Source organism: Papio anubis, chromosome 12, assembly GCF_008728515.1.
Source record: "Papio anubis isolate 15944 chromosome 12, Panubis1.0, whole genome shotgun sequence".
Classification (NCBI taxonomy): Eukaryota; Metazoa; Chordata; class Mammalia; order Primates; family Cercopithecidae; genus Papio; species Papio anubis.
In genome coordinates, this window is record NC_044987.1 from 23,835,500 (window position 1) to 23,859,619 (window position 24,120).

Sequence of the window (24,120 nt, forward strand, 5' to 3'; positions counted from 1 at the left end):
AAAATTATTGATCTCCTTAGACCAAAAAAAAAACTGTTAATTAAGAATTGAGACTATTTGGTTATACCAGTTTTAAGGGATTATTACAGTGTGTTTGGACACTATAAAAAGAAAGGATTTTTATTAGATTGGTCTTCCTATTTACAATAAATTTTTTGACTAGGAGGGATGGGGCAGGGAGGAAGTAACAGATAAACTGAGTATGGGGGGAATGGAATGGTTTTTATGGTATTATAAGGGCAGGGCCATGATTTTTTATCAGAAGTTAAAGGCAAGGATATGAAATATTGCCAACAGACTTATCTGTTCTAGCTTCATTTAAAACATTTCTGCTTTATCCCTCCTAGAGAATTCAGAAAAATCTGTATAATTTAGTATCATTTCTTTCAAGTGGGATTTATAATGTTGCCGGATTATAATTCTGCTAGTGAACAATTTTATTGTTTTCCATGACTGGGCCTATTCTCTAGAATAGAATTCTTGTCCTTTCTTTCCCCAGGACTGAACTTGCCTAAACTAAAGCCAGTAGAGGTTGTGCCAATTACTTATCTCCTCAAAGCCTCTTGGTCATTCTCCTGCTCAGAAGCAGCTGAGCTAATAATCAGCCTTTGAGATATTACTTTTTAATCATAGACACAGCAGTGTTTTGTGGTTTTCTGGATAATAAGGTTGTCTTTGCAGGGGCATGTTGGAGGTTAAGCCCAATATTCTCTGAGAAGTGGAGGAACATAGCAGAAGTCAGGACTCTAAAGGAGAGATTAGCCTTTTAGAGCCAGGAAGATTGTTTTTCCTTTGTAAAGGGGCCTAACTATGATTTTACACTCTGTAGGCTACCTATATAGTGAAGGCCTGATTCCACTGCAGTTCATGGATCTCTAACCATCACTGAGTAGGGGGCAGGAGGGAGGACACAAAACCAAAAAAAAAAAAAAAAAAAATGTGTCCTCATTCAAGTATCAGATGTGAAAGATTTATTGTGACATTTAACTCTTTTTATCTCTAAGGGCTCTGAGAGAGATTACCAATTATGGGTCAATTCTGGAAAAGAAGAGGCTCCATACCCACTTATTGGTAAGTTTTTGCAGAAGTCTAAGATAGCATCGATTGTGTTTTAATTATAAGTCTAAGTGTCTCCGAGAATTGGTCATATGGTCCTAAGCTTAAATACTATTAAATAGGAAATTTCATGGTGTTCATTTAATAAATATCTATCAAGGATTTACTCTGTACTAGACAAATAATATCTCCTCATTCAAGCTAATGGTATAGTTGGGAAGAGAAATACAAACTTTTCTCTCTGCTTTTTCATTTGACAAGAGTCATCCTGCCAAAGCTTTTTAAATTTTTTTCTAAGAAAGAAATATGTGTTGGTATTTTTCTCCATACATTTGTTTTTCATATTCAGTTTTTACATTTCCTGTTCCCTTACCTACTATGTGCCTCTATGGAAGACCATCTAAAATACAACCATGCATCTTAATTCATCAGTGAGTATGTAACACCTGCTATATACCCAGAACCTTCCTAAGCTTCATGAAGAAAATCAGATTAACCCATTTAGACTCCTAAAAGTCTTTATTATCTGCTACTTCAATAACTTAATTGTTTTGCTATTTCTCTAGTCAGATTTTCCAGCATTTGTCATAAGGAATTGTTGATAAATATGTTCCATTTTACCTTATTTAAGCCGTTAACTAAAAAAATATTTCTTGATCAGTAATTTCATTCAGTGTGGGTAACAGAAATAGAACAATTAAAGGACAGTATCTTTACCAAATCTTGAGATGATGACGATGATAATCATGATGATGACAATTTCTGTTAACAGTTTTAAAATGCTTACTACCTGCCAGACATCATGCAGAGCATATTGTATGCATTATTTCATGTAATTATTTCATTTATCTATGAGGTCACAACTGTGTAATTCAGTGTTTCAAGTGATCTTAGTAATCTAAAACCAAATTTTTCTACAAATGTATATGCTCAGATTTAGAATACAGAAAGTGATCATGCACAGAGCTGAAGACAAAATCGACTGCATTTCAAATTTTTAATGTCATTTTTGTAATAGTCAATGAGCAATAGTTAAAGTTATTAAAAATCAAACACTTAAAATAATTATTTTAATAAAATATATTAATGAAAACTATGTAGATGGTAACTTTTAGGCTTATGACAGCCCCAAGCTTCCCGACTAGCTCTTACTGAAAAACAATGGGACATAGGACATTATTGTCCCATGATTTAGCAGCAATGCTTAATCATTATTTTAATGTGCTCTGTAGACCTCAATTATAGATTAACTGCCAGCTATTTTGATAAATTGATTTCATTTTATTGTCATAGAAGCCTTTTTCTGCCTTAATCTCTGGACGCTGCTGTAGTACTTGATATAAATGAAACATTGACATTTTATGCCTAGACCAGGTGAAAAGGAAGAGTAAGAGTTCGCTGAGTTACATTTAATGATAAGTCAGGAATAGAAGGGAACTTGCTGTCTGTACTTAAAAAATCTACATCACAGTGGTATTTGAGGATCACACTAAAAGGACATAATTACTTAGAATACTAAAGAGTTAAAATCATGTTGTAGTCAGATGTCCAGGGTTTAGTTTTTATAGTTTGTACATTCCTCTTTGCATCTGTTTCTGTGTTTCTGATCCCCTGCAGTCTTCCTTCTGATTATTGCCTCTGAACGTCAATCTCAGAGGGCAGCAGTGAGAGAGAAGCATAAATCAAACCAGTCCCAATGCTCTTGAGTAACTAACTATATAACTAATAAAAACTAATGAAATGTTTTTAGGCAAACATCTTGTGTTAAATAATATTAATAATAGTGATACTTGACATATATAGATCCTTATACTTCTGTGGTAGGTAGAAAAAATATTTTAAATCAGATTTGAGACTGAGCAAGGACATGTATTTGCTGAAAAATTATAGATCTAGTTAATGTCAAAGGAGACACTAGAATACCTTTAATTATCCTTACATGCACACATTGGAAAAGTCAGCATTATGGAACTCGCAAACTGATCTGTGCGTTCATTCCAAACAAGATAATCTTTAAAGATTTTTTTCTTCTTTTTCTCCCTCCTCCCCTTAAAACTACTTTGGTAGGACCACCTGCATGCTGGTCTCCAACTGTAAGAGTGTAAATGATCATTCTGTCAAACAAAGGGATTCTTTATGCCAAAAGTGCCAGGAGTAAATTGCAGTACACTCCTATTTTGTAGTACACATGCTAACAGTACCAGTCAGCCTGAAGTCTACATTTAGATTTTTCTCTGGGTAGGGCATGAATATCCATATGGAATTAAAATGAGCCATCTTCGAGACACTGCACTCCTGACACCAGGATCAAAGGACTCTACCACCCCTTTCAACCTCCAAGAGCCCTTCCTTATGGAACAGCTCCCCCGAGAGATGCAGTGCCAGTTCATCCTGAAGCCCAGCCGCCTGGCTGCAGCCCAGCAACTGAGCGGTGAGTTGCTTCTAGCCAAAGTTTTCATTCCTGAACATAAATTTACTACTCAAACCTCCCGCCAGATGAGGTATTTTTTCTTGGAATTTGCTAAGTATTTTGAAAAGGAAAGATGGACTTTTAGAAAAAGATGGTTTTATAAATCAGCAATAGGCATGATTGACTAAGAATCAGCAGCTAGCAGCTAGTAGCAATACAGTCTGTTCCTTCTTTCTTCACCATTCTTTCCCCTTTAACCTTATTCCTACTGCAGAGTCAAAGGCACTAAGCAGTACTGCAGGTGCTTCAATGCCTTCTTTGTACTGTAATACACTCCCAACTGTGTGTTCTCCCTAAATGGCTGCATTATAAAAAGGAGGCTGTCAGTGATGGGTGTCAGAAGATTGTGATGCCCTACCTGGATTCTGGTGCTGATAAGTATGTGAAGACTAAGATGATTTCTACAGAAGTCTCTCCTTAGCCTACTACTCTAATATGAATTCCCTGTGAACATAGCAGCCTCTTACCCACCCCACAGTAAAGACTCTGGAATGATAAAAGTAATGTTCAATATAAGAGAACCGTAATTTACCCTAACCCAAGTTTGAGCTTTAAGCTCTGTCTGAAAGGAAGATTGTATAAGCAACAGAAGAAAATTGATACCAAAAAGTATGAGTGAGATAGTAGAAAATTGATTGTGAATTTCTATAGCTACCTTTGTCAATGTGAACTGGGAGACCCAAGGATTTGTGTTTGCAAAGGACCAAACTTGGACCCCAGGCGTAGTAAGTTTAAAGGGATGACATAGACCTTGAGAGATCACTGAGGCCACCTTCCTGCCACTTGACAGATTATTGGCATCGTCCGAGTACCAGGGGAAAGTCTGAAATCCTTCATCTGTGTGTGATTCAACTGATACAGTATTAATGAAAAATTAGCTCATACTGTTTCTATCTTCATTACAGAACAACCCTACTGTAAGAAACATTTGTATGTACCTATCTGAACTTATAGAAAACAAATTAAATCACTCATTGTAAGGAGTTTTTTGTTTTTGTTTTTGTTTTTGCCTTAAGTGTTAATACACACCAAGATTGTTTTAAACAGAATCTCCTCTAATGCATTTAAAGTTGTTTAATTTCTAATTTATATTTCATACTAAAACATAGTTTCTGAAATAACTACATCAAGAAATTGTAACAGCATTGTGAAACTTATTTTCCTGTTCGCTCCTTTGATTCAAGATTTTGACATTTTATTGGACAAAAAGAGTTGTAACCACCATCTGTTTTCTTCAGCCAGCCTTTGTTCATTCTATTTTTCATCTCTGGAAGCCCAGATTCCTTCTGCTTCTTTCAAACCTACTAAACTCTACCACTTTCTCCATCTGTTAGTCCCCCTGTCCGTCTTTACTTTCCTCCTTATGCAACTTGAATTCCATGGTTATGGTGATCATCCCTGTCTAGCAGAAAACTTCTGTTTCTTTGACCCTCTTTTCTACATTCCTATACACCTCCTAAAATCTCATCTCTAGATGAACTCTTTGCATGGTTGGAAGAAATCATATAGCATCAGGGCTACTCTGCATCATTAGTGACCAACCTTAATGGGCATTTCATACTGGGAGAGTAGTCTTAACTTTGTTTCTGTGCAGCATTCTCCAGCTACTTGAATCAACTGTCTTATATAAATTTCTACCCACGTGGACATCCAGCCTGTCACTTTCTGTTGATGACCTAGCCTCAAATTTATACTTTACCAAAGTCATTAGTAAATCAGTAGATCAATCATCAGGGACCCCCTCATCTTGCCAACATCAGATACACAAATTTACCTTGAATTTGTTAACAGTCATCTCTCTATAATAGTAAATTGAGATTTTGGACTCTAAAATTTTTTGCTCACCTTGGGTAATTTTGAAAGGGGAACACTGAGACATCGTGGTCTTTCCATCCACTAAAATGTGAGCTCCATGAAGGCAGGGATTTTGGTCTTTTTTGTTCACTTCTATATCCCCAGTACCTGGAAAAGTGCCTGGCATATACAAATAAGTATTCAATCAATATCTGTTGAGTGAATGAATAATAGGTCTGTTGTCAGCTCATTAAAGATACATAGGGTATCTTTATAACTAGGCTGAGGAGGAGAATAATCTTCTACTCTTCTACCTTTGTACCTATGTTTTTCAAAACTGTTTTTCTGGGTCCTTGTCAACTTTATTTTATAATAATCAGGAATCCTAAGGGTTTTAACCAGTTTTTCTAATGACTTGCTCAACTAACTTGTAGGCATCCTCTGCTTAGCTTCTTTCTATTGGAAGGGAGGCTAGATGATTCCAGCTGTAAATGATTCATAGTAAATGGGATGAGGGATGGAACAACTATAGACCAGTGATGCCAAGGGCCAGCTAAGAGCATCAGAATCACCTGTGTAAAAAATTACAGGTGAACCACTAATGTTGTTTCTTTTTAAGTACAAAAGAATTTGATGAGCAACTGCCTTTACCAGTGATTTAGATCAGGGGTCAGCAAACTTTTTCTGTAAGGGAACAGATAGTAAAATTTTGCAGGTCAGTATCATAAATCAGGGATATTATGTAAGTGTTATGTAACAGGAGAAAAAAACAAATTTCCACCAAATTTTATTGATAGAATTCAAAATATAACAACAATTGAGTACAATTTTATGTAATACAAATCTAATAAGTGAGAAGTGAATTCTTTGGAGGGGTAACATTTCACTTAGTTGGAATTTAAAGTTAGTGATCTAGCCATCAAAATTGAGTACAAACATTCTGATCTATAATAAAATTTTTATATTTCATCTTTGAAAACATATTTTCTCACATAGGTACTGCCAAATACTGATATCATTCTACAAACATCTAATTTCAGTTCAGCATATGTCTCTTTTACATGGCATTTGTAGAATTTTGTTAGATTCTTCTCCTGATATTTGCCTTTTAGCATATCATTTCATTGCAGATAATCACTTTCAATTGAAGGTTAGGTGGAAGCTCTTCAGTTGCATAGTGAAATGGATTTTGAAATATGGAAATCGCCTTTGCTCTTGTATCGAGAAACACTACTCAAACTGTACTTTGAACTCAAAAAATATATCTGCTGTAAATTTTTATGTGAATCAAGATCTTGCTTCTTGTTTTAACTTTTGATGGCACAAGAAGTATATAAAGCAGCTTAATATTACTTGTAATTAAACATTCATTGTTTTCCAAATTACTACAGTAAAAACTTTGTATGTAAGCACTGTTTTGCCTCGTAATTTTAGGTTGGATTTATTATGAAACATCATCATATCTACAGCAAAAACTAACTTTCAAAGCCATTTAGTGTCCATTAATAGAGGTCGAAGGCTGTTCTTCTCATTCATAACAAGTTCAATCTGGGCCCTGAGTTCAAAATATCACTATGAAACTTTAGCAGTGCTGAGCCATTGAAATGCTGTGTGATAGCATAATGCAGGATAACGTTTAGCATCTATTTTTAACAAAAATTCGCAGAACTGACAATAATTAAGTCCATGAGAGTAAATGAAGTTCACTGTTGACAGTACTGATCCAGTAACACTTGATAGATTTCCATATTTTTCAGGCAGTACCACTGATAAAAACAATACAATGAATAATCATAAGTATTAAACACTTTAAATTTTCACAAGCTTTCTAAATTTGTCAAATTACATCTTTTTCTGCTCTATATATTTTCACTACCATGAAATATAACACAGCAGATTCCACTTCAGGTTGTACTGAATTATTGTTTTCTCAAATGCTTTGAAAATATTCTTACCCATAGTTGTTCTATGCAGACTATTCAAGGTTAATTCTTCAGTCACTTCAAACTCAGCATTGACTTCTTGGCTAGACAACTTAGTGCTATTGGTAACATTTGTCACTTCATCAAGAACCAAGGAAAGTCACTTGCCTTGTTTTTTAGTTTACTATTGATATTACTCCTAATGCCCTCAACTATTCAATCATCTATTCTCACTAAAAGGCTGATAATCTTAAATCTAGTTTCTCTGGACCTCTTAATCTACTGCAAGCACACAGATTTAATCAGTTCACCATTGGTAAATGGGTAAATGGCTTTCCTTGGTTGGCTAACAAATGAGCCACTCAGAAACTTTTATTGTAGCCTCATTTTTATTTTTGTGAGGAAATGCTGCAGTAATGATATATTTCATTTTAAATATTTTTCTGATCCATTGCTTTCTTATGAGTTAGGAACATTATGATTAACCATTGGTCTGTTAACCACTGACATATATTCTGTAACCACAGCTGTTACTTCATTGCACAGTAAACATAATATTTTGCCATTAGTTCCATAACAAAGTTATCTGCATTTCACTTTGCCTTAAAAATTTAACATTAGAAGAAGTCCACTTTTCTTTTATTGTTTTTACATAATAAGTAATAAAAAAGATGTTGTGGTATCATGATACATGTGGCATTTGAAACAGTCAAGATGTAACAGGGTCACTGCAATTTGTAGTGCCCTGAGCAGCAGTGCAAAGTAATGAACGCACCACATACCATCTCTGTCACAGCTACTTTGTTATTGAGTGTGAAGTGAAAGCAGCCATAGACATTACATGAATAAGTTGTGGTCATGTTCCAGTAAAACTATTCTAGACAATAAAATTTGAATTTTTTTTTTTTTTTTTTTTTTTTTTTTTTTGAGACGAAGTCTCATTCTTATCACCCAGGCTGAAGTGCAGTGGCACAATCTTGGCTCACTGCAACCTCCACCTCCTGGGTTCAAGTGATTCTCCTATATCAGCCTCCCGAGTAGCTAGGATTACAGGCGCCTGCCACCATGCCTGGCTAATTTTTGTATTTTTAGTAGAGATAGGGTTTCACCATGTTGGCCAGGCTGGTCTCAAACTCCTGACCTCAGGCGATCTGCCCGCCTTGGCCTCCCAAAGTGCTGGGATTACAGGCATGAACCATCACACCTGGCCTAAAGTTTAAATTCCATATAATTTTTATGTGTTACTACATATTATTCTTTTGAATTTTTTTCAACTTTTTAAAAATGTAAAAGCCATTCTTAGCTCACAAGTTATCCAAAGGGAGGTGGCAAGCCAGATTTGGTCCAGGGAGCATAGTTTGTGCCCTCTGATTGAATGATTAAAGTATGCATAATTTAAAACATGCCAGCTGAAGTCTCCATATTCTGCAAGACTTTATAACAGAGCTCACACAAGTAACAGCCATCTTATTTGACTTGTCTTCATTCCTTTGCCTGTTACATCTTTGTCATGTTCTAATTTGAGCAAGAGTATCTTCATGCTCCCTTGTTCACATACATACCAGCTATTAACCTGACTTCTAATGGGGAAAAATGAGCTAATACTTCTTTTTTGGCACATAGTATAAACATAGAATTTTGCCTTATTTACCAAGTGCCACTTGTTATAGTCAGAATCTTTCACACTTGTTTATGGCCTGTATATTTAAAATCCACAGAATTCATAAATTCTTAAATTGCTTAGTCCTAGGAAATGGGTATTTTGCATGGTCTCTAATGTGAAAAACATGTCTTGTTTTCTCCCCTGGAAACAAAGGGTTAAAATCTAATGATTTCTGTTAGAATATTGTCTGAGAAAAATATTTTATTTTTAAACTAAATATAAAGCTTTCTCTAATAAGCTTTCAGAAAATATCCCTGTTAACCAGGATAACCATTGGTGAACACAGTCATTGCCAATCTGTTTTTCAAATTTCTGCCTCAGTGTAGAGAAGGCCTCCTAGTAAACAGCCTTATACTGAAAACATAAGAGCAGTAGATCTTTCAGAAGGCCCCCGCTGAGACTGAGATCTGTAACTCATCTTTGGAATGGTTGGTCCCCAGTGGGAAAGCTCTAGTGTTAATTGTGAAGGTTCAAGATATAGACATTCAAAGTTCTGACCTCAAGGCCCCACTCACATGTTACTGTTACAGGTTACTGTTACCGTTGCATGTTACTATTAGATGTTACTGTTACAACACTTTGGGGTTGTCACTTTTCCGGCCAGAAATCTCTGTGGACAGTGACGCCTTTGCCCAAGATTTGCTCAGTCCACTGGGTTCATTCCACCCACTCGGCCTTGCAGGCTGCACTTGGCTCTTACTACCAGCCTGGATCCCATGCCTGCCAGAGGCAAGTCAGGTGTGGAGTGGCGAGGGGTGTGTGAGTGAGCCTGGGGCCTGGCCACTGCACACAGTCAGACCAACTGCTGCAGTCGAGCGGACAGCTCCACGTGCCTGCACGGGTGCTGGCTGGCTGTGAGGCTGCAGCCAGATCAGGCACACTACCAGCAGCTTCCATGGCTGGCACCAGGGAACACAGTGGTGCCCAGAAGCTTGGAGATGCCAGGAACTGCAGGGACTCAAAGTGGGAGCCACAGCCCTGCTCAGGGAGCTCCCAGGTCTGGGCTTCCCAAAGGGCCACAGCTCTTATCTCCTTCTCTTCACACACAACGTGGTAAGCAAGGGGCATGTTTCAGCCCTGTCTGTTTGTGTTACCATTCTTTCAGCCTCACATTCAGTGGGTCCCAAGTTCTCATCCTGTGACCAGGAAGAATGAGGCACACAGACAAGTAAGTGAATGGTTAGCAAGATGAAGAGGAGCTTTATTGAACAATAGAACAGCTCAGAGGAGACCCACAGGGGGCAGCTCCTTTCTGCAGCCAGAGTGTCCCATCAAGTGTTCAGCTCCTAGCAAACAGAGTAGCTCCTCTCTGCAGGCAGGTTGTCCCGTCAGATGTCCAACTCCTAGCAGAGAGGGTAGCTCCTCCCTGTAGTTGGTGGTTTTGTCATCTGTGCAGCTCTCAGAGAGGAGGCCCTGGAGTGGGTAGCTCCTCTCTGCAGATGGTCATCCTCACGTCTGCAGCTCTCAGCAGAAAGGAGGCCCTGGAGTGGGTAGTCCTCTCTGCAGCTGGTTGTCAGGACATCTGCTTAGCTCTGGCTGAGCCTAGGAGCTTTATGGGCCTCAGAGGGGAGGAAGAGCATGCTCATTTGTCCATGGGCAGCCATGGGCAGGCCCAGAAAAAGCACCACAAGTTCCCACTCCAGTCCACAGGACTCGCAGCCTGGCTCCCAGCCTTCAGGCCCTCCCTGGCCTGAAAGTAGACCTCACCAGGGATCATCCCCTTCTGCCCAGGAACCTTTCTGCCTCCTGCTGCTGTTCATGGTGCCTGGGCTATAGGTGCAAAGAGGCGCCTGCAGGCCAGCGCTGAGCTGCCTCAACCCCCCATTGGCTTCCCTGCTATGCTTATTGGCACCCAAAGTCCAGAGCAGGCCAAAGCACCAGGGGGCTGGCATGTCAGCACTGCCCCAAGTGTGTGCACAACCCAGCTGGGCTGCAACGGCACCTGGGCTCACCCAACTTTGCACCATGATCAGAGCAGGTGCAGACAGTAGGGAGAAGCCAGGCAGTGGTAGCAGGCACTTCTGAGCCTGCGAGGGCAGGGGTGGCCTTACAGAGCACCCAAGAGTACAGAAATGCCTATGTCTACAGCTGCAGTTTGGTTGGCTACAGCTGTGTTGGGGGATGGGGGATGGGGCCCTGCATGTTCAATGGAGCAAGAGGCCTGGGTCTGCAACCATGACTTGGGTGACTGGAGCTGCACCTGGGAGGGCGGTGTTCCTGCCTGCTCCTACCTGCCCCCTACAAGAGCACAGGGAGTCCTGGTCTATAGCCATGACTTGGGTAGCTGCAGCTCCTGGGGTCTATAGCCATGACTTGGGTAGCTGCAGCTCCTGGGGTCTATAGCCATGACTTGGGTAGCTGCAGCTCCTGGGAGGGCAGGGCTCCTACCTGCTCTGTGGAGTGAGAAGCCCAGGCCTGCAACCACCACAACTTAGGTGGTTGCAGCTGTACCCGGGAGGGCAGGGCTCCCACCTGCTCCCAGGTCCTGAGAGCCCAGGGATGCCAATGTCCATAGGCATGGCTTGGGTGTCTACAAAGGCACCCAGGTACCTCCCACCCCAACTCAGAAGGGGCAGGGCTCCCACTTGTCCCAAGCCCCTGCCAGCTCCATGAAGTGCGCAGCCCTGGCCATGCCTCCCCGCTACAGCCAGTGTGATGGTAGCAGCTGCTCCAGACAGCCCACTGCTGCCATCATTACTTCTAGGAAATCTTCGTTCTTTCAGGCAGGTAACACTTTATACATATCTCTAGTGTAACATATTTTTTAAAATCACATTATGATTATCTGTTTATATAATCTACTTGTCTCTTTAGACAATGACCTTCTTAAGACCTGGGAACTCATCCCAGGGCTTAGTCTAGTGTATAGAACAGAGTAGAAATTAAATGAAAGATTGAATGGCTTACTCATCCCTAGTATGGAAAAACTTGGAGTGGAAGAGTTCTGGAATTAAATGGAATCTTTGTGAGTGTAGTCTGAAATAGTTCTTAGAGTTCCAGTCTGTCCTGAACTCCCAGCTCTATGCCCAAAGTAGGTTCACTTTCCACACCTACTTCAGACTTAGGACTGAACTGGAATTGAACTTTTATGGTGGCTGGTAAAATATGGGATACATCTTTTTTTCTACCTGTTTACCCTGTAGTTCCAGTATTCACCTCTGTGTTTTCTACTCTAGGAAAAAAAAAAAAAAAAAAAAAAAGGTGGGGTATTCTTAATTTGGGAAGTTATATGGCCAGAATAGAATTTCTAACATTTTTGTTATGATTATTATATAAACACAAAGTTTTAAGCACTGTAAATTTTAACATTCAGTTATCTAATTTAAGCATGTAAACACACTAACTTGAATCTTGCCAGGGACATTTAGAAAAACTAGATTTACTTGAATTTAGTTTGCTTTACATTTATTTACATCACTTGTATTTTTTATAGCAATAGCACGTTTTTTCATTAGCCTTTGTGACATTTAGAAAGTAAGATCTGTGCATTAAAAGCTCTGTAAGAAAGTAAACTTTAATGAAATTTTTTTCTCTCAGACCCAGAGGAATCCTGAACGCTCAGGTTGAATGCCGTATATATAGCAAAAGGCATGGCTACAGCTGAAAGTATTTATGATAAAGTAAAGGACTCAATTTCTACTTTATCCTCTGTCAACACTCATAGGGTAGCTAAGTATATAACTTTTTAATAGAGCATTCTTCTTAAGTATGTGAAAGCTAAAAAAAAATCAAATAACTTTTTATTTTGATTGTTTTAGAAATAAAATCAGGGCTGGGTGCAGTGGCTCATGCCTGTAATTCCAGCACTTTGGGAGACCGAGGCAGGGGATTGCTTGAGCCCAGGGGTTTGAGACCAGCCTGGGCAAACATAGTGAGACCTCATCTCTTAAAAAAATAATAAATAAAAAATAAAAATCAAGTAAATGTGAGCAAACCACAACTGAGCACAAGTACTCAACATATATATTCACATATATATTAAGCACACATTTGCATAGATTGACCTTGCTAATACAGGAACCCCTTCCTGGACTTCAGAAAAGGTTTAGTTTCCTTTTCTGTTTTTGTTTTATTTTTTAAATAATGGAGGTTGGGAATGTCAGAACAGGAAGAAACTGCTTTAGTTACGTGGAGTATTGGTATTCCTTCATAACTGGATACCTGCTGAAGGCTGTGAAACCACATGGAGAGGAGGTGCAGAGAGGTTGTCCTCTTTGTGGGGAGGAGATTGGTATCTTGGCAACGTTCATCAAGATCACTGTGACAAAGTAGTACTTTTCAGAGACTGTCCTATACAATCCTTTCAATAAGCCTTTGAGGGCTAATTCATATCCGTTACATTTTAAGGTTGAGGAAAGAAAAGGGGTTAAGTAACTTGGTCTAAATAAGTGAACTGGGAGTGCAGAGAAGCTCCTGACTCTGGAGCCAAAGAGCTTTACATACCTGTGTGTGTGTACATCAATGATACATTTGCTGTATTTCAAGGAAGTGGTGTGTAGATGATGGTCTTAAGGCCATTTGGTAAAATGTTGCTTATTTATTTATCCTCCCACAACTTGGCTTTTTAAATATTGAGTTAAGTAGGTTATTCTAAGGAAATAAAATTCTAAGGTTCATTATAGCCAAACAATATAGAAGACTTCTTTGGAATTAACATGTCTAATTCCACTGAAATGACAAGACTGCTGACTGTGTCCTCCTTAAAAAGATCAATCCTTCAGTATTTCATTATCAGGGAATGTTGGTTTAGTTTGGCGTCATAAAGAACAGTGCCACACAGCCAGTCTAATTACCAATTCCCATGCACTCTCACTGGAGAAAAAGGAGTCAAACCATGAGTGGGCACTACCTAGGCATTATGGCTCCTCAGATCTCAGTTCTGTCAACCTTAATTGCAAGCTTCTTTGAATCTGCCCCCATGAATGCAAGCTTCAGGGGTTAGCCAGAGATGTGGGCAGAATTTATACACAATATTTAGGGCTCCCACTATCAGGTTTTCTTCTTTCTGGGATCCACCCTCACTTTCCAGCTGTGGGTACCTCTGTCTCCCTTCTCTAGTTCTTCAAGTCAGTAAGAGTAGAGGTTTCTTCCCAACTTTTAGTCACCCCTATTACCCTGGGGCCTGCTCTCAGCCTAAAAGCTGTAAGATTAGAAAACTGACCCAGTGCTATGCCATTCCCTTCATCCAAGTGTCACACTTTGACCTCTATATCTGCCTTCTTTTGTTCACTCTTTAGTGCCTTCAGCTAGGTTTATTTTGGTTGGTTTTCCAGAGTTTATAGTTGTTACTTGTGTGTATCTGTTGGGAAGAGGGGACAGAGAGATCAGCCACTTTTAAAAGTGGAACCTTAAAGAGCTTTTTGTGTATTGAATCATAAGCAAACCTGTTAAACTTCTTATTAAAATTAGACACAAATGACACCAAAAACATTTTGGCACTATAGTATAAAACCATACCTTACTATTGACCTTTCTTCTGCCTATTCTTTTTCATGTTGTCTTTTTCTACTTAAATCCCTCCTCAATTTCAATTATTGTTTAATAATGACTTAGCGAGTACTTACTAGATGGAAGGCACTATGCCAGATGCTCTTATCTGTTAAAATCTTGTTCATTCAAAATCCAAGTCAAATGCAAACACTCCCAGGATCACCCCCTCCCTCTTATTGACCACATGTGATTTACTTTTAGTACTTTGTTCCTACCTTATGACATTATATTTATTAACATACTTGCTTTTCTCTCCACCCCAACCAGTTCTTCATCTCTGTTAGATTATAAACTTCATCAGTAACGGCAAGTCTCACTCATGTTTGTGTCTATCCATGCTGCCTTAAACATACTTTAAAGTCAAGAACTGAAAAGAAACATAAAAGTCTGCAGTTGCAAAGGAAGGAAAAAACTTTAGGACATTAGCTTCCTGTCTGTGTTCTCAAGAGGAGAGTAAGATGTCAGATACTAAAGCATTATTTCTAAAGAACATCTTAACCGAGAAAACTCCTCTCCTCATTATTCTCCCCACTTCCCTTCTCTTCCTCTTTCTTCCTCCATTTCCCTTTCATCTTGTCCTTCTCTTACTCTTGCTTCCCCTTCCACCTTTATCTTTCCCTCTTCACACTTCCTTTTTTTCTCAGTATTTAACTATAGTCTTATTTAAACTTTTCATATGCTTAGTCTCCTCTTTAAAGTGGGAAAATAAATGGGTTTGTATGAACAGACCAGTGATGTCCAAAAACTGGGTGGAGAAGAATCCAAACATTTGATTCTTCCTTTATTGATTCGTCTTTCATTTATAAGATACCATAATGAAATTTTATAGTTTGAATTTTCAGTGACAAAAGCCACATATTAGCATCTTTTTCTCTTTGAACCATAGCAACAAACATACCATAAAATGGAAATTATAGAAATAAAGTGAATGAAACTCATTTTTCTAATAAGCTCACTTCTTCCTTAGATTCAGGTCATAAGACATTTAAAAGGAGAAGATCTATCATAAACTGGGCCTTCTGGCGAGGTTCTAGCACTCACCTGGACAACTTGCCCACATCGCCAACATCACCTATGCCAGGACAGCTCTTTGGAATTTCTCTGCCAAATATTTGTGAGAACGACAATCTGCCCAAACCTGTCTTGGTAAGGCTCATTTTGGTCTGTAAACTGATGGGGAAGGGTGTTTGGGAAAGGAGAGCTCTGCAAGGTAAATCTGCCCCCAAATGGAAAAATTATAGACATCATTGTCTTTGGCTAAGAATCTTCATTATTATTCCTCCAAATAACAAAATCAGATTTAGCTACTGTGAAATCAGAAGGACGACATAATAGGGAGAGATAACCTAGTCTACTGATTTCAGGAAAGAGCCACGTAAGCCTGCTCAGATAAAGTAGAATTTGCTCTGTAGACAGAGAATTCACATTATTCCTCACAAATCCTTTCTTGAACGTCACATTGTTCTCAAAGTCTTCTTTGATCATTGTAGCAGCAGAAGCTACTCAATGTTACACTTAGGTTTTTAAATCCGTTTTATTTCTATTTCAAGTGCTCAGGCATAAAGATACATTCCCTGGCATTTGTTTATCTTTTGTATATAGAGTGGGTCAGATGAAAGCCACTGGGTTTATATTATCTCCAGTTGATATTTTAAATAATCACTGCTAAGCACCGTTTATTGAGTCTCCAGTATCCTTCAAGCACTATACTAGATATATGGCATTTTATACTGTATTATGCATCTACAAATGCCAGACACTTGTCTAGCCACTTTGTTTATTCTTCACAACAGATTTAGGGGATAGTTATTATCATGTCGTCATCCCATCCCTACTTTACAAATTGTTTTAAAGCCTCAGTACTGTGCTCAATGTTACACAGTAACTAAGTGGCATAACTAGGTTTTGAATCCCAGGGATTGCTTGTGTTCAAAACCCATTCTCTTCTTACACTGTAAGCAGAGGACATAGTGATAGAAAGCAAAATTAGAGAACACTTAAAACTCTCTCTGAGCAATTTTTAGGAATACAGTGCATTATTAACTATAATGATAATGTTATATAATAGATCAGGTGACCTTATTCCTCCTAACTGAAATTTTATATCCTTTGACCAACATCTCCTCAACCTCACCACCACGCCCAGCCCCTGGTAACCACCCTTCCACTCTCCAAAAAGGTGACTTTAATTTTTCCAGCCATTTATTTAGCTCCAATCCTTCAGTGCTTTTACCCTAGCACACCCTAGCCTCTGGCATCCAAAGAGGGCAAGTATATACATTGCCTTATTTGTGTGTGTCAAGTATCATTTTGTTTATTTTCCTTTGCTTCCCCATAGGATATGCTTTTCTTTCTTAATCAAAAAGGACCCCTCACCAAAGGTATCTTCCGGCAATCGGCCAATGTGAAATCCTGCAGAGAACTAAAAGAGAAATTGAATTCTGGAGTTGAAGTACACCTAGACTGTGAATCTATTTTTGTGATAGCATCTGTCTTAAAGGTAAGAAAAGTCCTCCCTTTATCCACCCCATGGTGTAGCTCTAGAGAAAGAAAGGGTGTTTTACTTTTTCATTATGAACATTATTTCTATCTGCAAAGACCCATAATAGATTTAACATAATTTTTACACTAAAAAGTGTTTAAAACACGTTTCACAAAGTCAACATTGGACTTTAAAAGCTACCACTGATGATATAACATATCAAATATGTTTTTTAAATTTTTTATCCCACACTGATCTCATCTTTACTTCTGCCACTCCATGTAAAAAATAAAAATTTTAAGTTTAAAAAATCAAAAAACACACGTATACCAAAAGAGACATCCTGCTTATGATTTCCTCACTATCTCACTACGTTCTTAATGAAAGCAGTTTTCAAATATAAACATTAAATGTTTGAAAATAGGTAAAGAAGTTTGCCATAATAAACATTTGCCTCACAATTGAAATAAAAAATTGCTGAAATCACTGAAATTCTATTTATTTTCATAATCATCATGCCTTCCCTTGTCCCCTAATGCCTTTTACCTTTTTTTTTTTTTTTTTTTTTGAGATGAGGTCTCAGTCTGTCACCCAGGCTGGAGTGCAGTGGCATGATCTCAGCTTACTGCAACCTCCACCTCCCGGGTTCAAGTGATTCTCCTGCCTCAGCCTCCCGAGTAGTTGGGATTACAAGCGTGCACTACCACGTCCAGCTAATTTTTGTTTTTTTACTAGAGACGGGGTTTCACCATGTTGGCCAGGCTGGTCTCTAATTCCTGACCTCAGGTCATTCGCCCGCCTCAGCCTCCCAGAGGGCTGGGATAATAGGCATGAGCCACCGCACCAGACCTAATGCCTTTTACTTTAAAAGTGGAGTAGGAACGACTTCAGCATCTAAGTTTTCTTTTACTTTTACCACACTTGGCATTCTTTATAGTTCTTACACTTTACCCATTGTTACTTAAGTCACGTCCATAGTTACAGAGATACAGAGTTCTGAAATGTTTTCTGCCCCCACATTCTTGGAAATGCTCTACATTTTTGGAAACACCTACAGTCAAAATGAGCTTTAAGCAGAGCTTTTGACCTTAGCAGTATCTTCTGCAGACCTGTGTCAGGCTCCCACGTCCCAAAGAATTAGAATGCACCAGAGCTAGGGGTCAAGACAAGGCCCCAGCCTGTATCTCAGGCTGAAACATGAAAACCAAGTTAAGGAAAATATGGTGAAGAAGATTCTTGCATACCCCTACTCCAGCTAAGTGCCCAGGTGCTTATAGAATGTTACTTCATGACTTTATATACAATCAGATGTTTCTTGGTAAATAAGCCATATCTGCTCTTAAACCCTGCTATAGATTTTTGCAATTAAATATCATGCAAGAGAACTGGAGGGTTGAAGCTAAGGTCATCTCATCTGTTTTGCACAGGGTTTATGATTACTCTTCAGTCCTGGAACACACTAAAAATATGAATACGTATTTTACATATACACATATGTAAAAATATGTAGCCAGATATATATGCCAAGGTTTTTTATGCATGATAAAATTTTTTTTATATATCTCTTAATTTACAAAGGTAAAGCTTGTGTTTTTTGGGTTTTTTGTTTGTTTTTTCAGACGGAATCTCGCTCTGTCACGCAGGCTGGAGTGCAGTGGTGTGATCTCAGCTCACTGCAAGCTCTGCCTCCCATGTTCACGCCATTATCCTGCCTCAGCCTCCAGAGTAGCTGGGACTACAGGCGCCCACCACCATACCCAACTAATTTTTTTGTATTTTTAGTGGAGACGGGGTTTCACTGTGTTAGCCAGGATGGTCTCAATCTCCTGACCTCATGATCGCCTGCCTCGGCCTGCCAAGCTTGTGTTTTAAAACAATTTTCTTTAAACAACCAAGAATGTCTGCAGAAAAAAAAAAAATTCTTACTGTGCTGTTCTTCATAGCATTACACTTCTTAAAATTTTGTGCTAAACTGTTGATGCTATTGCAAAGAAGCATGGTTCTAGAAGAGTTAAATTATGTTTCAAATTGTAGAAATATTTGTCCAAAAATAACCAAAAGGCAAAAAATGATCCAACTGATTGAAAAATCTGGTTAAATGTGTTCCAAGTAATTAGCATTTTATTGTATGTTTTACCCCCTTTTCTTCCAAGTGCTTGCAGAAAGGGAGATAATTTTTAGAAAAAGTTTTTAAGCTTTTGTTTTGTTTCTTGTTTTTAAATCTGTTTTGAAGTGGTACTTACATTTTCCTTTAATTTTTCACTTATGCTGGTTTTGCTTAAATATAAGTTTAAGTTAAAGCTTAACTCTTCAAACTATAATTGGATGAAAATTGTTTAAGACACTATAACTTTGATCCATCAAACCTTTGAGGAAAAGTTCATATTTAATCCTGCAGTATCTCATCTCAAATGAATTTGGGGGTTCTGCTGATGGCCTTGGCTCTGCTTTTGGAGGAGAGGAGACATTCAGTTAAGTGCTGTGAGCTGGTGATTGCAGTTCAGAATCGGCTCTCACATCCTTCTCAGCTGTGATGATGGTTGTATTTCGTAACTTGTTATTCCAGCTGTGGGAGAGTTCATTGAGATGTTACGAGTTATTATCTTTCAAGTGTAGGTTTAAGATGTTAATGATGTTTTTCTTCAAGACAGATCATAAGTATGTTTTCCACGGAGATTTAAAAAGAGAGCTATTGTCCCTACCACATTTTGAAATAACAAATTTTGCCTCTTCTAAATCTAACTTCTAAAGTGGGTACAGCAGCTAAAATTAGTTTGGAATTATGAAAATTAAATCACTTTACCCAAAAAGAGGTAACTTTTGTAATGATATACCTGAATCACAAGTATGCAAGTACATTTCTGCTATAAGATATAATAGAACAGAAGAAGACTTTGAATTAGTCAATCTTCCTTCTTGTTAAACATTCTAAAAAAAAAAAAAAAAAGGATGGTAATAAAGTGACATGACTACAAAGAGGCTTTTCAGATTATCTTAAAATCTCAGTTACAGTTGATTGGCCTTCTCTTGGCTCCCATTAATATTTGGCCATATGCAATATAGCAGTAGTTCACTAATGACCTCTACTATGACTAGGACTGTGCTTGGCATTGACATGTACAAAGAAGGTAAGGGTCTGTCCCTACCCTGGAGGAGCTCATAAGCAAGTGGGGAAGATGCCCACACAATCAGCTAATTGTAGCAATAAGTTATCACAGCTTCTATATTACTGTTATAAACATGATATCTAAGTAACAAGGTGTGTGTTGCCTTCAATAAGGCACATAGGTAAAATTATTGATTTGATTTAGCAAGAGTTAAAATTGCCCAATCACCTGTCCTCATGTTGTAAGCAGGGAATTGCAAGAGGGTAGCCAACCATGTGTATGGTGCTTAAACACGATATTGAGTTTACTCTGGCTAAAGTTTACTAAGGTGGAGATCAGACTGTAAGCTTGACCTTGGTAATGCCACAGCAAAAGCAAGAGAGACAGTTGGCCTAGAGTCAACTCTGTAGGACCAGGACAAGAACCAAATTTTGTTATTTTTAAGTTTTTTGTAAACAAAAACCAAACAACAAAAGCTAAACAACAAACATCCTTGGTCATTTGCTGTTTGTGTCATAGTTCAGCCTTACCACACTCAGCCCTGCCAGTGATCTCAGCAGAATAGGGTCTCCTAGAAAAGGATAATATCCTGTGGACATGTTATTTAGAATATTTACATCAGGCATAGGTGTGCTGCCCAAGTTTCTAGAACCCAGCCATCACCTGAAATGCTCTCTCTCCCCAAATATATGAGAACCTTTCTACAGGGAATACAGGGAGAAACCTTAAGTACCTCTTTATGCAACTGTGCACTAATACCACTGGAATATAAAGTTCTAAGGTAACAGATACTTTGTTTTATTCACTTCTCTATCCCCAGAAACTTAAATAGTGCTTGGCACATATGAATAAATGCACATAGAATGATTGAATTAATGACTATCAGACAATGAACCTCATAGATACCTTGGTGCATTTCCTTGAACTAGCCGTCTAAGGGACAGGGGAAAGGAATTTAGGATGGTTTACTGCCAGACCTTCTTATGTCATACTAGTTCACTAAAATGTATGCAAACAGGAAGTTTCAGCCAAATGGGTTGTCCTTTATTTTCCCACAATAATGAAGACTCCAGTCATCCCAATGATTTTTGCTGTAAGAAAATCAAAGTACATGTTTCTGTGTCCCCAAGTCAGTGGAGAGTTGGTGCAGAGCTGTGTAGTTCACAGAAGAGAGTACTTAAGGGAACTTTTCAACAAAATGTCTTCTACTTTCTCTAATACATGTTTGGCATGAGGATAATGATTTGAAATATTTGTTTTTCAATCTATTTAAGGATTTTCTGCGAAATATTCCAGGAAGTATTTTTTCATCAGATCTCTATGATCACTGGGTCTCTGTAATGGATCAAGGAAATGATGAAGAGAAAATAAATACTGTTCAAAGGTAATTATTCTAATTTGGTCATGTCTCAAATATACTTTTAAAATATTTTATAAGATTATTTATTAAAATAATGACAGCTATCAAAGTCATATCCATGTGGGCCAGTTTAGAAATAGATTTATGCTAGTTTGTCATTGTTTTCCTCCTTAATCTTATAGTTGAACATTGTAATACTTGAACATTGTATACCTTCCATATACCTGAATCTGATGGGAGCTGAAATCCATTAGTCCACTAGCTAATACTATAGGCCCAGTCTTCAGTTTATGATCTTAATTTTTGTAAATATTTAACCAGACAACTCATCATATATTGCATTCACCAACTGAAGTCATACAGAGAAAATGAGCTATTCTGTCTTCTCACAGAACTCACAGTCTGGTAAGGTAGATAGAAAAATCAAGAATTACAATGCAGTACAATCAGTGCTGGGGGGAGATTTGGAGAGTGTTGTGGAAGCACAGCAAAGGCACAGTTAAGTCCTTGAAAAGTGGAAAGGAAAAGCAGAGTTGCAAAGTACATCTGATCATAAAGGATGTGCTGTCTCTACTCATGCAAAGGGAAATTGCTGGTAGAACTCACTACCCCATTCCTGAATGTTTCCTGCATTATAAGAGAATAGGAAAGAAACGTCCCTTAACAAAAAGCAATATTTCTACTTCTGTGAATACTCAGGAATCTCAATATTATTTACTTGTATTTGCTTGTTTAGTACAGTTGTTTTTTTTCTTAAGCAACTTTCATATATGAACTATCTACATCTTTCACCAGTAGAACATAGTACAGCTGCTGAAGACACCAGAAACCAAGGCCGTTTAACAAAACACCACCTCCACTTCCATTATAGTTTGGCGTAAACCATTCAGATAGTGAGCATCAAATTCTAAACTTTGTTGCTAATTGTCTAAAACACTATATATCCTATAAGCTGTTAAATGATTTTTTTTGGAAAAAGGTAAAATTATGACTCTCATGCAAATATGAACACGTGAAATATTTTGTTTAAATCATTTATGAGGGAACTAATAAGATGTTAACAACCAGTTCAAAGGAGATTTCAAAGTTGAAATCATATATACATTCATATATATTCATATATTCATAATCATATACATATTAATATATATATGAATCAGAAATGCTAAAGTGAATTTGCAAATAAATACAAACAAAACTGACCTTTTCTGTCAGGGCAGGGGTGCAGATAAATCAGTTGTCTCTCCACCAGACAGGAATTTTCACATATTTAGACAAGTATTAGATGCTCTGCTATCAGTTGTTTACAACTTACACAGAGTTGTAAAATACCTCTTATTGTGAAAAATCTTAGGGCCCTATAGAAGCAGAAAACCCAAACGCTTATGCTAGATGCCTTATTTTCCATTGAATACACCCAGTAATCTTTTGTTCCATTTCAAAGTCCTTCATAACTTACCCTTACAAAAACTATGCTCATTGTCGGTCTATTGTACTGAAGAAAGGCCTCCCTGTTATTTGTGCAAGCAGCAGTCAGACTATCTTGTTTTCCCTAGGTTGCAAGTTTCTGTTGAAAAAAAAAAAAGAGTCATGAATATCAGTGTATTTGTAGTTTTTTTGGATAATAGTAGTCATTTTTGGTGACTGATCATTTAAAAATTCCTTATCAATTACAACATGAGAACAGTAGAAAATATACTACTATAAGCAACTTATATGTGAAAGTGATACGATGAAACAGATTTAGGACAAAATTGACCTTGGAAGCTGGTGGAGCAGAGCATAAGCTCTCAAAATGGACCTGGACATCTTGATAGCTAAGGTTTGGGTTCTTACCAAGAGACAGCATTGCTGTGTTGCTACTTGGAAATAAAGGAGCATTTTATAAATTACTGTTTAATTTTATCAGAACGCTTTTTGTCGTTTTTGGTTGAAAATATTCTGAAATGTTACAGGATTGGCCTAAGTTTGCATTATGCTAGTTTCAGGGAAATATTTCAGGCAGCATTTTTTTGAATGAAACATTTTTCTGCATTCTTTTACATTTTCATTGAGATGTGAAGACAATATAAAAAAAACAAAAAATAAATTCCCAGTGCCTATTTTTTCTTTCTGTCCAGGCAGTCCTCACTTTGTATGGTACCATGTTAACTGAAACTCTTGCATATCTGAACTATGTTCTTGATTTGCCCTCTTCCCCATTCAAAGTGAGAGTTGCTTGTCTTTACAAGTTTTTAAATGAAATGTCTTGCTTAAAGAGTAATTTTTCTGTCTTTAGGCTATTAGACCAGCTTCCGAGAGCCAATGTTGTTCTCCTAAGGTATCTTTTTGGGGTGTTACACAACATTGAGCAACATTCCTCATCCAATCAGATGACTGCATTTAATTTAGCTGTGTGTGTCGCTCCAAGTATTCTTTGGCCTCCTACTTCCTCCCGCCCAGAACTAGAAAACGAATTTACAAAAAAGGTAATGAAGTTTTTCATTTTTATGCCCTGGGAGACTGAGTCCCCATTTTGAAACTGAAATTTGGGGTATTCTAAAAGATGATTTCTTAAATAACTTAAGTATACCTCCTTAGAAAATTTGACTACTGGTAGACTATAGGAAAGTGATTTGTTAAGTAGGAAATGATAGCAGATGGGTTACTTCTCTTTTCCCTTTAAGGAGGCTAAACACTATGACTAAAACCATAAAGTGAGAAAGCAGCTGATATGATTTTTAAAATGAAAAAAAAAAAAAAAGGACTTTGGAGTTAGGACAGCCAAGCTTTCATT

The 24,120-nt window shown here is 37.9% G+C and overlaps 1 protein-coding gene across 3 annotated transcripts in view; it reads left to right on the plus strand.

Moving 5' to 3' along the window:
- Positions 1–24,120, plus strand: part of ARHGAP20 (Rho GTPase activating protein 20) — a 123,264-nt gene that overhangs the window by 92,950 nt on the left and 6,194 nt on the right. For all 3 annotated transcript variants that reach the window (XM_009187226.3, XM_003910665.3, XM_009187228.3), the window contains 6 exons: positions 1,005–1,071; positions 3,299–3,487; positions 15,363–15,541; positions 16,734–16,895; positions 21,259–21,368; positions 23,623–23,812. In XM_009187226.3, the coding sequence (XP_009185490.2) occupies positions 1,005–1,071; positions 3,299–3,487; positions 15,363–15,541; positions 16,734–16,895; positions 21,259–21,368; positions 23,623–23,812 (897 nt within the window). The remainder of the gene's footprint in view (positions 1–1,004; positions 1,072–3,298; positions 3,488–15,362; positions 15,542–16,733; positions 16,896–21,258; positions 21,369–23,622; positions 23,813–24,120) is intronic.